Raw genomic sequence first — 13,364 nt, 5'->3', positions numbered from 1 at the left:
TTTGGCTTTTGGCAGGGACTATCCATCAGGCATGCCTGCAAGTGTTCAACCACTGATGCACCGTCTGTTACAAACACTGAATTATTGAGTGCCTCGAGCAGCTCACCTTTCCAAGCAAACAAATTCATCCATCCCATCTTATGGCTACTTGGTTCTGCTCTATTGGGTTGTCTAAAAAAAAGGCTAGGCCTTCTCACCTCAGGCCTATCAGGGTGACTCATTGTAGGTGACAGAAAAAGAAAGCAGGGCCAATAAATATGGTCTGCATTTGTATAGCGCTTTTCTAGTCCATAGGACCCCAAAGCGCTTTACACTACATTCAGTCATCCACCCATTCACACACACATTCACACACTGGCGATAGCAAGCTACATTGTAGCCACAGCTGCCCTGGGGCGCACTGACAGAGGCGAGGCTGCCGGACACAGGCGCCACCGGGCCCTCTGACCACCACCAGTAGGCAAACATGGGGTCAGTATCTTGCCCAAGGACATTTGGCATGCAGCCAGGGTGCAGCCTGGGATTAAACCACCGACCTTCTGATTAGTGGCTGACCTGCTCTGCCACCTGAGCTACAGCCACCCAAATAAGCTTGACCTCAGCTCGTGTGACCCGTAGGGCTGAAGATGGGTCCTTTTAGGCAGCAGAGTTCACAGATAACCCCACTAACTTTGTTTTCTACAAGATAGTAATTTTCTGAGTGTTTTTGTCTTTCAACATTTCTAAACCAAATTATTTACATTGCATAATTTGATTATCAACTTCCTGTTGCTCCACACCTGGTTCATGCATTGCTTCCTGACTGGTCACATATTTTAATGAGTCACCAGCCTGAATCAGCTCAGTATTACTATGACAAAGAGAACTGGGGCTGCTGTGAATTTAAAAGATGGGTCCTTTTGTTTTGTTTTTTCATATTAGGGCTAGACACATGTTTTGGTTTGTTTGTTTATTTTTTTACAGTAATTTTAGAAATAAACAATAAACTGCTCACCCAAGCCAGCTTGTTCAGCATTTGGTGGGGCCATACTGCCATCTTCTGGATTAAAGCTCATGAACATTTTAGGTCCGTGACAGTATAAAAAAAATAGGGTAAGTAATTAGACACTGAAAGAGGAGCTTCACAGCCACAGAGACTGTTCAGCTTTTTCCATTTTGGAAGAATTCCTAATTTGCATCTATGGTAAAGACATCAGTTTCAAAAAAAAAAAAAAAGGCTTGGAAATTGTGGTCAGCAGCTCACGTTTGATGTGCATTAGTGCAATATGTGAGGAGAAACAGAAGAGCAATCCTCCCCCTAGGTTGTCAGCAAAAACCTTTCAGTGACATTTACATAAAGGGAGATATTGTGTTGCAGTGCACAAACCCTATTACAATGATAAATGCACGTCTGTGGTACAAAAGCCACAGGCACTAGTCTAGAGATGCAGTGGGAAACGATATTAACCGATGAATCATTCCTCTCCATATTCTCACAACTGAGTGATTCATGTGTGGTGTAGGTAGGGCATGCTATCATCGTGTTATTTTGCGGGGAGAGGTGTTACTTGTCTCCTCAGAGTGCATGGTCACTTCACTTTACAAAGTTCTCCCGATCACTTAAATCATGCGATTAAACGTTTCTATCCTGATGGCAGTGGTTTCTTCAGAGGTGGCAGTTCCCCCCATCAGGCAGAGGAGGTCACTAAATGGTTTTCATGAGTGTGAAAATGACACTCAAATGCTGTGACAGCTGCTATGCTCACCAGATCTCAACACAACGAGGTCTCCACAACTTTTCATAACTATCAAGAAAAAAAAATTAGGGTGATCTATCTATCTATATATATATCTATAGATATACACACATATATATATATAGATATAAAACAACAAACAGAAGAAGACGGCCGTAGTGATCGATGTAGCGGTTCCGAATGACAGCAATATCAGGAAGAAGGAACACGAGAAGCTGGAGAAATACCAAGGGCTCAGAGAAGAGCTCGAGAGGATGTGGAGGGTGAAGGTAACGGTGGTCCCCGTGGTAATCAGAGCACTAGGTGCGGTGACTCCCAAGCTAGGCGAGTGGCTCCAGCAGATCCCGGGAACAACATCGGAGATCTCTGTCCAGAAGAGCGCAGTCCTGGGAACAGCTAAGATACTGCGCAGGACCCTCAAGCTCCCAGGCCTCTGGTAGAGGACCCGAGCTTGAAGGATAAACCGCCCGCAGGGGCGTGCTGGGTGTTTTTATAGATAGATAGATAGATAGATAGATAGATAGATAGATAGATAGCGTTAATCCCCTCAATGCAGATCGAGAGACTTCAGTGCGCATGCACGTTAAAACTGGTGGCACGCAGAGTTCTCAAGATCTTATTGTTGGTTTTCGCTTTACATTTCTGATTACTATGAAAGAAGATTTAATAGTATTTTTTCTATATTCATTCATTTTAATATGTGTATTTTCTCTTGTTGCCAACGACTGGTTTATCTGACGGATTTTTAGATTTATCTCATTTACTAATTCATTTTTAAAAATAAAACAGCCGTTTGTATAGCGTTAAAATAAATACGTGTGTTTTGTTTAGTTGTTTTATTGCTGACTGATATTATTTTATTAGATATTATCTACTAATGGAACTTGAAATCAACCCTAAAGGTTGAGGACTGAATGATTGACTGGAGTGTCGCCCGGGTGTTTACAGTGCTGCTTTACACTCACACGCTCGGTCCTCTGTCCCTGTTTTGTTAGGAGAGAGAAGGGAGTGGCGCGGCTCAAGAGTGGAATTTCACTTCCTGTATCTCAGGTGAGTCACCTGGGCTATGTCGTTGACTCCGTGGTTTTTGCCGACATCAAACAGGTTAATCTCTTCTGAGTTTCAGTCTCGTAAAGCGTCAGATCAGTGTGGTAGCACTCAGATACGTCTTGTGGAATATCAGGAAGTTGTTAGTTTAATCAGAGTCGACTGCCGAGGAGGAGAAGTGTTGTTTAGCTTTGAGGCCTAAACTGGTCTCTCTTTTTAGGTTGTTTTTTGTTTTCCCAACTGTGGCTGTTTTTATATTTAAATATTGAACCGATTTCACTTTCACTTCTGGATTTTATTTGCGTCAATTTGCCATCGTGGGACTCTTTAAAATAATGTATTCATTAATTAAAGGACGATCGGGTGCGTGTGCGCTGCTGCTCTTGTTACTTGTTGTAACCACCGCTGGTCAGCAGGTTGGTGAGGAATGCTTGGCCCAATTCGAGAAAGGTCGGGATGACTTTGTGCTCGATGCCGACGGATCTGTGAAAGACGGAGCGACGTTTATTTCGTCGCCGAAACTGTATCGACACAAGGACTGCGTGCAAGCCTGCTGCAAAGATTCCAGGTGCAATGTCGCCTTCATGGAGGAGGGAGAGGAGGGAGGCACGATCAGCTCCTGCTTTCTCTTTGATTGCCTGTACAAACAGAAATACGTTTGCCACTTTGTTGGGAAGAAAGGATACGACAGTTATATCCACAAGAACATTTTTAGCAGGTACCATGTTAATCACCCCGACCCAGGTAAGGCCAAAACTCACAAAAGAATATTTGTCATAGTGTTGTTAGTTATGCCTTTGTGAATATCTGACATGCATACGGACTATAACTGTGGGAACATCCAGTAGTGACATTTCTTTTTTCTAAGGAACCCAACTTCACAACAGACATTATGAGGGTGTCCTGTTTAAATGCTTAAAGGTCATGAATTTGCCAAATTTGTTAGCACACTCCGATAATTAAATCCACTAGTTTTGATTCACCCTTTTTTTGTTTTGTTTAATGATAACAAGCATATCTTGTTCTTCATATCTATGGCAGTAATCTTCAGTTTTGCGTGTTCCTACATGCCTGGAAGGGTTAGCATGTTCATCTCTCTTCAGCTTGTTTAGTTGCTTGTACTGTTTTTGTTTTGTTGCTTATTTCTTTTACATTTTCTGTTAAAACTGGTCAAAATGTGATTCCCACCAATCTCACGGTTTCGCTCTAGATACTGATGACCGTCGTCCAGTGGCCGATGGAGGTCCGGGCCAGGTGATCCAGCCTCATGAAAGCCTGGTACTGAATGGTATGAAAAGCAGAGATGACAAAGGGATTGTGTCCTACAAGTGGAAAATGCTCACCGAATATCTATATGCTGTCTATGAGGTGAGGAGAGTGACAAACCTGAGTTTACCACCATTATTTTAAGACGATGGCATTTATTTATAGGAATATCTGCTATAACTGTATTGATTCCACCTGCTGTTTCACTAAAAAAAACGTGAGACACTGTCTTTATATGCCCTACAGGACATCCAATTTAAAGACCAAATGGTTGTTTCCAACCTGACATCTGGGAAATACAGGTTCCAGCTGACTGTTACGGATACTATCGGCCAGTCGGATTCAACCGAAGTTAAGGTCCTCGTCCTCACTCCTGAGCAGTCTGAGCGTGAGTATCTAGTCTGAAAAAAGATGCTGTTTGAACCTTCAGCATGATTTGAACATACTGGGATTTAAATTATGTGGTGGCTGTGGCTCACGAGGTGGAGCAAGGAATCTACTATTTGAAGGATTGGTGGTTCTATCCCTGACTTCTCCAGTCTGTATGCCAAAGTATCCTCTGGCACGATCACAGTTGGAATGTTAGATAGAAGGGTTAGGTGTAGAACAAAGGTGCTTATTTCTGTTATTGAGGCTGCTGTATAAAGCACTTTGAATGCTGAAGCAGAAAAGTGATATCTAAGAGTCAGTCCATGTATCTGTTTTTAAGTTTTAAATGGAGAGAGAACCTTACCCTGTAGATCAGAGTCTTCATGACATAAATACCGCGCTGCCAGTCCGAAGCTGGAAATTACATCTCAGCTTGGAGTTGGCCGATATGTTTCATTACTTGATAGACTGGCAGGAGCTATGGTTCAGTTTCAGTTGTAATGAGTCATGTTTTCCTCCGTATCGTATTTGTTGACATTTTCTTTAATGGGGTCAAGACGTCCTAATTCAGATATTTCCCAAAAAAAAAAAAATTTTGTAAATATATGGATTATTTATTTTAATTAATTAATTTTCTGTTGCATCACCCTGACCCTGGAATATTAAACATTTCCAAGCAGCTTGTTTTCAGTTGCTCCTTGAAGTCCTTCCATGTTGGCAGACATGTCACAACATGCTAGAATCATTCCTGTGGACAGAGTGACATGACAACATGAACACAGAGGGATAAAAGCTTGTGTTTTAAAGGGATTACACCCAATTCTAAGACTCTGGGGAAGGAGGGCTGGTAGCAGGAAAATGAACTTTGGAGCACAAGCGACTGGTTTAATATTCTCCTTTTGTGTGAGGGGAAGTAATATCCAGGTCGCTTCTGTTGTAAAATACCACAGTAAGGCGACATGACGCTCTCTGGAGAAAACGGAAGTGAGCAGTCTCAATCGGTGTGGTTTTTACTGTTCCCCCGATACCATCACTCCTCCCCCAACTCAGAAGAACCTGTCAGTCTGGTTTCTGCTTAGGCGGCACAAACAAAAAGTCAGTGTCCGTAAATGTTAGTGTCCGTACTAATTAAGTCATTTAAAATCTGTTGTTTTTAAAAAATACGTGTGCGCTATAGGGGGTTGTCTTTTGCTTAGTTCTGCATCTGCTGGTTGATTATATAGTGAAGGACAGGAAAAGATTTCTAACCATGCAGTTGGTTCAGTCACCCATTAACAGGTTTAGTGCTGAATAATGTTCAGGAATGCTTTCTGTGGAATATGTGTGATTGTTGCTGAGACTTGCCTTTGTGTCAGTGCCGCGACTCTTGCATGACAATTCTTGCCATTCATGAATGAAGAAATAATACGAGAACTTACCAATTAAAGTACAGCTTATACTTCCAAATGCTACGTTTCCTTTTCCAGTGTAAAAAGAATCTATGATCTTTTGTGTCATTAACCACATTCGCATGATCTGTAGCTCTTTTGTTCTCCACTTCTTTTTTCTGCTCCCTCTTTCTGTCTGGACGGCAGTTTCATAAGTAATTATCTGTCTGCTCTCAAGACAACAAGGAAGCACACGTCAAAGAAAATCTCATCAAATAAAGTATCGCGTATGAGACAGGACAGCTGTCTCATACGATTGATCAGATTGGATTATGGACTTAAAGCAAGTGTCATATTGTTAATTTGCTTCAGAAAGTCATCTGATTAACATTTAAAGCATTGACTAATAGTGAATCATTTTATATTTGTTAATGGGGATCTGTTTTATGATTTCTTTTCAGCTACTTTTCAAGTTGGACTCTTTTAGAGTCATTTTGATGAATTAAATTCCCATATTATCCTTATTTATCTTAACACAGGGCCTTGGCGCAGTATCTTGATTCATCCACTGTTTGACTTATCAGCACGAGTGCTTGGTCTTAAAGGGAAAGGTGCTAATTGCCCTTTAAGCCAACTTTCTTTAATTGGCTGCCCCTGACACAGATAATATTTGAACAGCAGGTGTGTGAGGTTTCTGTCCTCATACCCAGAGCCGAGTGATAAAACATACATGAGGGAAGAGTGAGCGTTTAGAACAACCTGAATCCTTTTGCCTCACAGGGGTTTCTTGCACACACGCTGAGCTCATAGCTTGAAACTCTGGCCGTGTTTAATAGGATCTTAGCAGCATTTATATTACTGAAAATAAGAAAAAGCACAATTTGTTTCCTCTTAAAGTCACAAAGAAATGGCCTTTTGATAAGCTGTTGACAGGTTTCATATTTTCAAGTGAACACATACAGGCTGTGAAGTTACTAGTGAAATTTAATGTGTGGTGGAGTAAGTTAGCTGTGATTCAAAGGTAATCCTTTTTATTTTGTGTCCCATCAGACCACTGTATGGCTCCGAAGAAGGCTGGACCGTGTCGTGGCTCTTTCCCTCGGTGGCATTACAATGGCGCCGAAGAAAAGTGTGAGGAGTTCTTATTTGGGGGCTGTAGGGAGAATCTCAACAACTATCTCACTGAGGGCGAGTGCGTTAAGGCCTGCCACGGTTCAGGTACCTGTGATCAATGCTTTTATTCTTCTGTTTGTTGTTTTTCATTTAAATGACTGACAGATCATTAATATGTGTGTGTGTCAATTCACTGAAGGGGTTTACATTACAGATTATAAGAGGATATATATATCTAGAGAACAAACTGTAACTGCTTGCCCTGGTATACATCTTTTACATTTTCAAGCCCTGTTTTAGAGCATTCCCTTCAATTTAAAACAAGTGTTTTTGCCACTAAGTGTCAGGTTCAGGTCTAAGCTTTCGTTTGAGTAGTTACATCAGCACAGACAGAACTGTGTCAGAGATCCAGCCCTTTGAGCACACAGAGCCCAGAGCTGCGAGACTTTGGCTTTGTTTCATTCTCCAAATAGCTCCTGCTGTGAGAGGTAATCACGTGAGCCTGCAAGTGAAGATGAACTATTATTATTATTTTTTAAATAAAGGAAAAATCAAGTAGAGACTTCAAAGCCAATATCAAGGCTTGTTCCAAAAAATGCCGGTGAACACGATTCTAATGGATAAGTGCAAAGTCCTTTGTATGGTAAAGAAAATGTACACTTATCTCTGCACAACAAATCAAGACTGCTCTCCAGAGTAGGTGTAAATGTCTCCTCAGGTGCATTAACAGAAAACATAGAAGTAGTAGTAATACAATACAAAATATATTAATTGATTATTTAAAAACATTTGAAAAATTGAAAACATCCCCCCAGGTGTTATACTGTCTGATCGCCCAAGGGACAAAATACCTCCTCAGCCTCTCTGCTGAGTGATTCTGAGATAGCAGACTATTGCTGAAAGTTGTCGTCTTTCTGCCTGAAGAGGTGAAATGTCACCGTCAGGACACGTCAGTGACCTGATCTAAAAGCTCGGTGTAATTCTCCAAGATTCTCAGATACAGTTGTTTCGGTCTGGATTTAAATCTACTCAAATTTAAGATGGGAATTAACTGTACCGGTACTTTTGTTTCAATTCCACTGCAATAATTGTTTTTAAGATTTTACTTCTTTTTTTATGGCTTCACTGATAGTTTGTAATTAAAAGAAAGGAACATTTCTTCTCCTTAAGATTATCAAACCCCTTTTTATTTGAGGAAAATCTCAATACTAACGACTTTCTGTAGCTTACTCCCTGGTAAAAAAAAAAAAAAATTAACAAATCATTTTCATTTAATCATAATCTCCTTTTGTTTTATTTCTTTCAGTAAAAGGATCTGGTAGAGGTTTACCAATTCATAAAAATCAAGGTAGGTAAATGATGGTCGCGGAACAAAAGACTAGAAGCCTCATGTGCACAACTGGAAATGCATGTCTACTTTTTCTACTCTGTATGTTTTTCTTGGTCACCTCAGTGTTGCTCTCACAGTCTCTGATGCCAAGCTGAATGGTTCCTAATGAGGGACTGGCTAACATGTAAAAGTGATTTATTTACTTTTACAAATGTATTTGTACTGACACATAGTTTCATATTTACACAATTACGAAACACCATCAGAATTCCCTTGAAGCTGTGTTTCTGGCCATTTGACAAAAACCTGTTCTCACAACCAAAACTATGTAAATTTATGGCCTGACTGCTAAGTTCACCACAACTCTAGGTGATAGTTGTCTGATGGTTCATTAGCTATTGGATATAATTAGTTATCTAGGGCAAATATCTATCTAGGCCATAGAGCAGTACAAATGACACTTTCCCTTATGTTTGTGTGTCACAGCAGAAAAATGTGGTGCTCCGTGTAATGCGACACAATTCACCTGTGCTAATGGTTGCTGTTTGGATCCTGCACTCGAGTGTGACTCAACACCACAGTGTACCGACGGCTCTGATGAGCAGAACTGCGACGAGTGTGAGCAATAACTAATGGGCTTGTGGGATGACAAATGGGGCTTTGATAGCACTCTGATAAAATGTTTCTTGAAAGTCATGCTAACTGGTGTTGTCTCCTGTGTGGTCGTCAGTGAAAGACAACTTTGAGATTCTGCGGCAGATTCCAGTCAATGAAAAAAAAGGTGATTGGAGCTTCTAAGCCATTCTCTAGAGTTTATTTGTTATATAATTAGCTATTTCTAAATGTAGCACAGGCTGGTATTATCTATGTAACCTTAGTGGTGGTTTATTGAAATTCACAGCACACTGCACAGAAACTCCTGACCCAGGAGACTGCAGGGACAGTATGACTAAGTGGTACTACCAACCCATCGAACGGAAGTGTTTGCGCTTCAACTACGGTGGCTGCGGAGGAAATGATAACAAGTTTGAGAATGAGGAGGCCTGTCAAGACTATTGTCGTGGTGTCACAGGTAGGGTTTTATTTTTATATATTTATAGTACACATAATCCCAGACTTCATATATGATAGTACAATTTCCTATTCATGCCATTTTTATGCTACATGAGTTTAAATGGTTCTTTGTTTTCCTCGGGTTTAGTTTGGGCGCCTTTGTTAGAGGTGACATTTCATACCTGTTCTGATGGAGCAGTTCACAGCTCTCACAATGAACTGTAAACAAGGTGAACTGTAAATGAATTATTTTCCAGTAGGTTTAACTTCTTTATCAAATAAATTCTACCACGAACCCACAAAAGATAGAAGCCAGCTCCACAGTGGACCTCGCGTTATCTTTTATCTCACCGTTGAGCCTTTGTGGACCATAAAAAGCCCTGATAAACTTCCTGTATATTATTGCCCAGCTGCTGCCAACAACTAGCTAGTGATCATTTGGTGAGGAAAAAGGCCAACTAAATATTGTTTCAGGTGAAAACAACTAAATGCCAACTCTGCTACATGATTGTTGGGTCTGTAAATATGGAACTGTTTGTATAATGACAAACTGGCGTTACCATATGGTCCAAAAAATGTTTATGCATTTATTGCTGGAGGTGATGATAACCGATACTGAAACCTTGGGCCATGCATTATTGCACATAATTTGAATACGGCTGAATGAGACTCATGAACCGTATGAATTATAGCCGAGTCGCACGGTGACACACAAATATTAGCTCGTTGCCAGATTAGTAAAAAGATGCTAACATACAGAGAAGCAGTAAAATGTAATTCATTCTGTCTTTACTGTCAAAGTGTTTGGCCAAAGGAAATCTGCAAGTTAATATTAAGTTATTTCCATCATTGCTTCATGCTAAAGAGTAACAGGTTGCTTGGTTTTACTGTTTAGATCAGTGGTGTCGAGCATATGGTCCGGGGGCCAAAATTGGCCCTGTAACGACACCCCTGAGGTTTTTTTGTTTGTTTGTTTGTTTTTACAGCGATTTCACAGTAAAATAAAAATGACATTTTATGTGAACAAGTTTACAGAAAACTATATATTTTTTAATTACAAGACAATCAGGGCAATAAAATATCAGAACTTTACCTGTAATTTCACATAGTTTCGCTGGTCAGGTCTAGCCCACTGAGATCAAAGTGGGCTGTATGTGGCCCACGATTGAAAATGACTGACATCCCTGGTTTAAATGAATGAATTATTGATTGAAATTGATAGTTATTTGTTAGTGTTTATGTGGCATTTGGGGTATTATAAATAGGTTTGGATCTATATGCTCCACACTTCAGAACTCCTTTACTAACTTGTGTTACAATTTCAAGAGTTTACCAACAATTTCCAACTTCAGCAGTGGTTTTACACCTGCTCTTTCCTCTAAAAGATTGTTTTTAATATTAAAGGAACTTTTTTTTATTTTTTTTAATGACATACTGCTTTTTGTTTTTCAGAAAATGATGTATATTTAAGAGAAAGACAAGAGAGCGAAACCAGTGAGAGTGACAGCCAAACAGGTATATTACCCTTTATTTTTATCTATGCCTGTACCAAAGGAAAATAATTTCTTGCCCGTTGAGGTTTAAATACCCATCCTACCACTTTTACATCAAGAGCATTACTCTTCACCCTCTTTTCAAGCTCAGATCTTATATGACCAAAAATGTAATGCTGTAATTGTAATGCTTATTTTAATTCATTTTAACAGCCATTTTAGCGTTAGCTATCGTGTTGGGTGTGGCTATTGTCATCGTTCTAGCCATCCTGGTGTACCACTTCCTAAAGGGAAGGAAGTCCCAGCACCGTCGTCTGCCTGCCAGTAATGCAACGTACACCACGATGGAGCCGAGCAGAGACGCTCTGGTCTACAATAGCACCACCAAACCCATCTGATCGATGAGAAAAGAAAGGCTGGTGTTTGGTTGAGGTTGCGAGTTGGAGATGTATGTTTTTAAAGGTAATGTACAGCCAAGGATGTCTTGGACGTCATCAGTGATGAAATGTGAGGTTTCATTTGATTTTTTTTTTTTTTTTTTGAGTTGTTGGATAGCAGTTTGTGCAGGCTGATAGGAAAGTACTTTTAATTCTTTGAAAGTAGATTTCCACAGGACATGATCAATTTTAACCATACCCACCCCCCCAAAAAAGGTTCTCTACATGTTCATCGTTGCATTAAATTATGTTATAGCTCCGTGTGGACAGTTAAATTATTAAAGTCTACATTCTTATCAGGCCCAAACTGGCCTCTTTCTACAAAGTAATGTTCTTGATTTTGTTTTGTTTTTTTACAACTGAAATCTGGGAAATTTGGCGGTTATGTAATGTCAGTGATGTTTTAACGCCACTGACATTACATAACTGCCACTGCGGTTGCTTTAATGCCGCCTTCTTTACTCTGTCCAATTTTCTTTGTATTGTGTTTTACAAACTATTGTTACATACTCCCATGGATTTCATATGAATAGTTAATGCTATAAATATTCTTAGAATTTCAGAAGGTAACGCTTTACCCTGAAGTTTCTGGGTTGATCATTTTTAAATATTTGTTTTTAGAACAAGCATCATATATTATCAATTCCTTATTCACGCTTTAATAAATACACTTGCAGTTAATTATTCAGCATAAAATGTACATATTTGCTGGATCGTGATGTTCTTCCTTAATAAAAATATTAACTCACTTTTATTTGAGAAATCTTTGTCATGCAAAACACATCGGCTGTCTCGCTTGAACACGTTTCAGTTTTCATTTAGTCAGCTCTTGCAACACTGTCTTGTGTAATGTGCCGCACGCTTTGATTTGGGGGTTTTTTGTTAGTGAAATTAGTATTTCAGACTTCTGATGCTGCTGCCTGTCTGTGCATGTGCAGCTGGGATGATTAATAAATTTGATTTTTGATTTTTTTTTTTAATATACTTTATGATTGGATCTTTTATTGGTTTTTATAGATTTACCATGTTGCTTATCTGGGCTCTGCGTGTGTATCTTCAGGTATGTGTTTGTGGTAATACACACTAGCTTTCTAAGACACCCTTGGAGAGCATGACACACTTCCTGGTGACTGTGTGTGGAGTTATTTGTTAAATAAGTTTTTGTCTCACCTTCAGGTGGTTAAAAGTCACAGGTAATACAGTTTATAAACCTTATAAAAGTACCTGAGTTGTTGAAATCTGTACAGTAATATCACAATGTAGCCTAGACTGTAGACATTTTGAAGAGCATTAAATATGCTTTTGCTGTTTTGGGTTTAGGTGCAAATGTATTTTTGTTGTGTTTGGTTACTTGTCTGGTCTATACTTTGCACGACTTGGCTCACATTAGCAATGATTGAGGCTGAAATGAGTCAAACCACTTCGGCTAATGTCAGGAACAGAGCAGGAGGGAGCGAGAAAGAGAGCCAGGGGCAACAACAAGCGACAACATCGTCACATTACAGGGAGTGCAGAATTATTAGGCAAATGAGTATTTTGTCCACATCATCCTCTTCATGCATGTTGTCTTACTCCAAGCTGTATAGGCTCGAAAGCCTACTACCAATTAAGCATATTAGGTGATGTGCATCTCTGTAATGAGAAGGGGTGTGGTCTAATGACATCAACACCCTATATCAGGTGTGCATAATTATTAGGCAATGTCCTTTCCTTTGGCAAAATGGGTCAAAAGAAGGACTTGACAGGCTCAGAAAAGTCAAAAATAGTGAGATATCTTGCAGAGGGATGCAGCAGTCTCAAAATTGCAAAGCTTCTGAAGCGTGATCGTCGAACAATCGAGCGTTTCATTCAAAATAGTCAACAGGGTCGCAAGAAGCGTGTGGAAAAACCAAGGCGCCAAATAACTGCCCATGAACTGAGAAAAGTCAAGCGTGCAGCTGCCAAGATGCCACTTGCCACCAGTTTGGCCATATTTCAGAGCTGCAACATCACTGGAGTGCCCAAAAGCACAAGGTGTGCAATACTCAGAGACATGGCCAAGGTAAGAAAGGCTGAAAGACGACCACCACTGAACAAGACACACAAGCTGAAACGTCAAGACTGGGCCAAGAAATATCTCAAGACTGGTTTTTCTAAGGTTTTATGGACTGATG

General features: G+C 40.0%; 1 protein-coding gene across 2 annotated transcripts; it reads left to right on the top strand.

Moving 5' to 3' along the window:
- Positions 1-1,732: 1,732 nt before the first annotated feature.
- On the top strand, positions 1,733-12,676 carry spint1a (serine peptidase inhibitor, Kunitz type 1 a). 2 transcript variants are annotated; one of them, XM_085257503.1, is made up of 10 exons: positions 1,733-3,527; positions 3,994-4,151; positions 4,296-4,437; positions 6,836-7,003; positions 8,205-8,246; positions 8,718-8,846; positions 8,959-9,009; positions 9,130-9,300; positions 10,734-10,796; positions 10,988-12,676. In XM_085257503.1, exons 1-10 carry the CDS (start codon positions 3,119-3,121, stop codon positions 11,170-11,172), a joined length of 1,518 nt encoding a protein of 505 aa, XP_085113629.1. In that variant the 5' UTR covers positions 1,733-3,118; the 3' UTR covers positions 11,173-12,676. The 2 variants fall into 2 exon arrangements, with proteins under 2 accessions (XP_085113629.1, XP_085113628.1); XM_085257502.1 differs by having other exon boundaries at positions 1,735-3,527; positions 8,715-8,846; positions 10,988-12,674.
- The last annotated feature ends 688 nt before the right edge of the window (positions 12,677-13,364 follow it).

Source organism: Mchenga conophoros, linkage group LG19 (assembly GCF_057382185.1).
Source record: "Mchenga conophoros isolate Kocher_MC1m ecotype Shallow Benthic linkage group LG19, M_conophoros_male_GT1.1, whole genome shotgun sequence".
Taxonomy (NCBI): domain Eukaryota; kingdom Metazoa; phylum Chordata; class Actinopteri; order Cichliformes; family Cichlidae; genus Mchenga; species Mchenga conophoros.
Note: the sequence above shows the minus strand (reverse complement) of the source record. Positions and strands in the feature narration are given on the sequence as shown.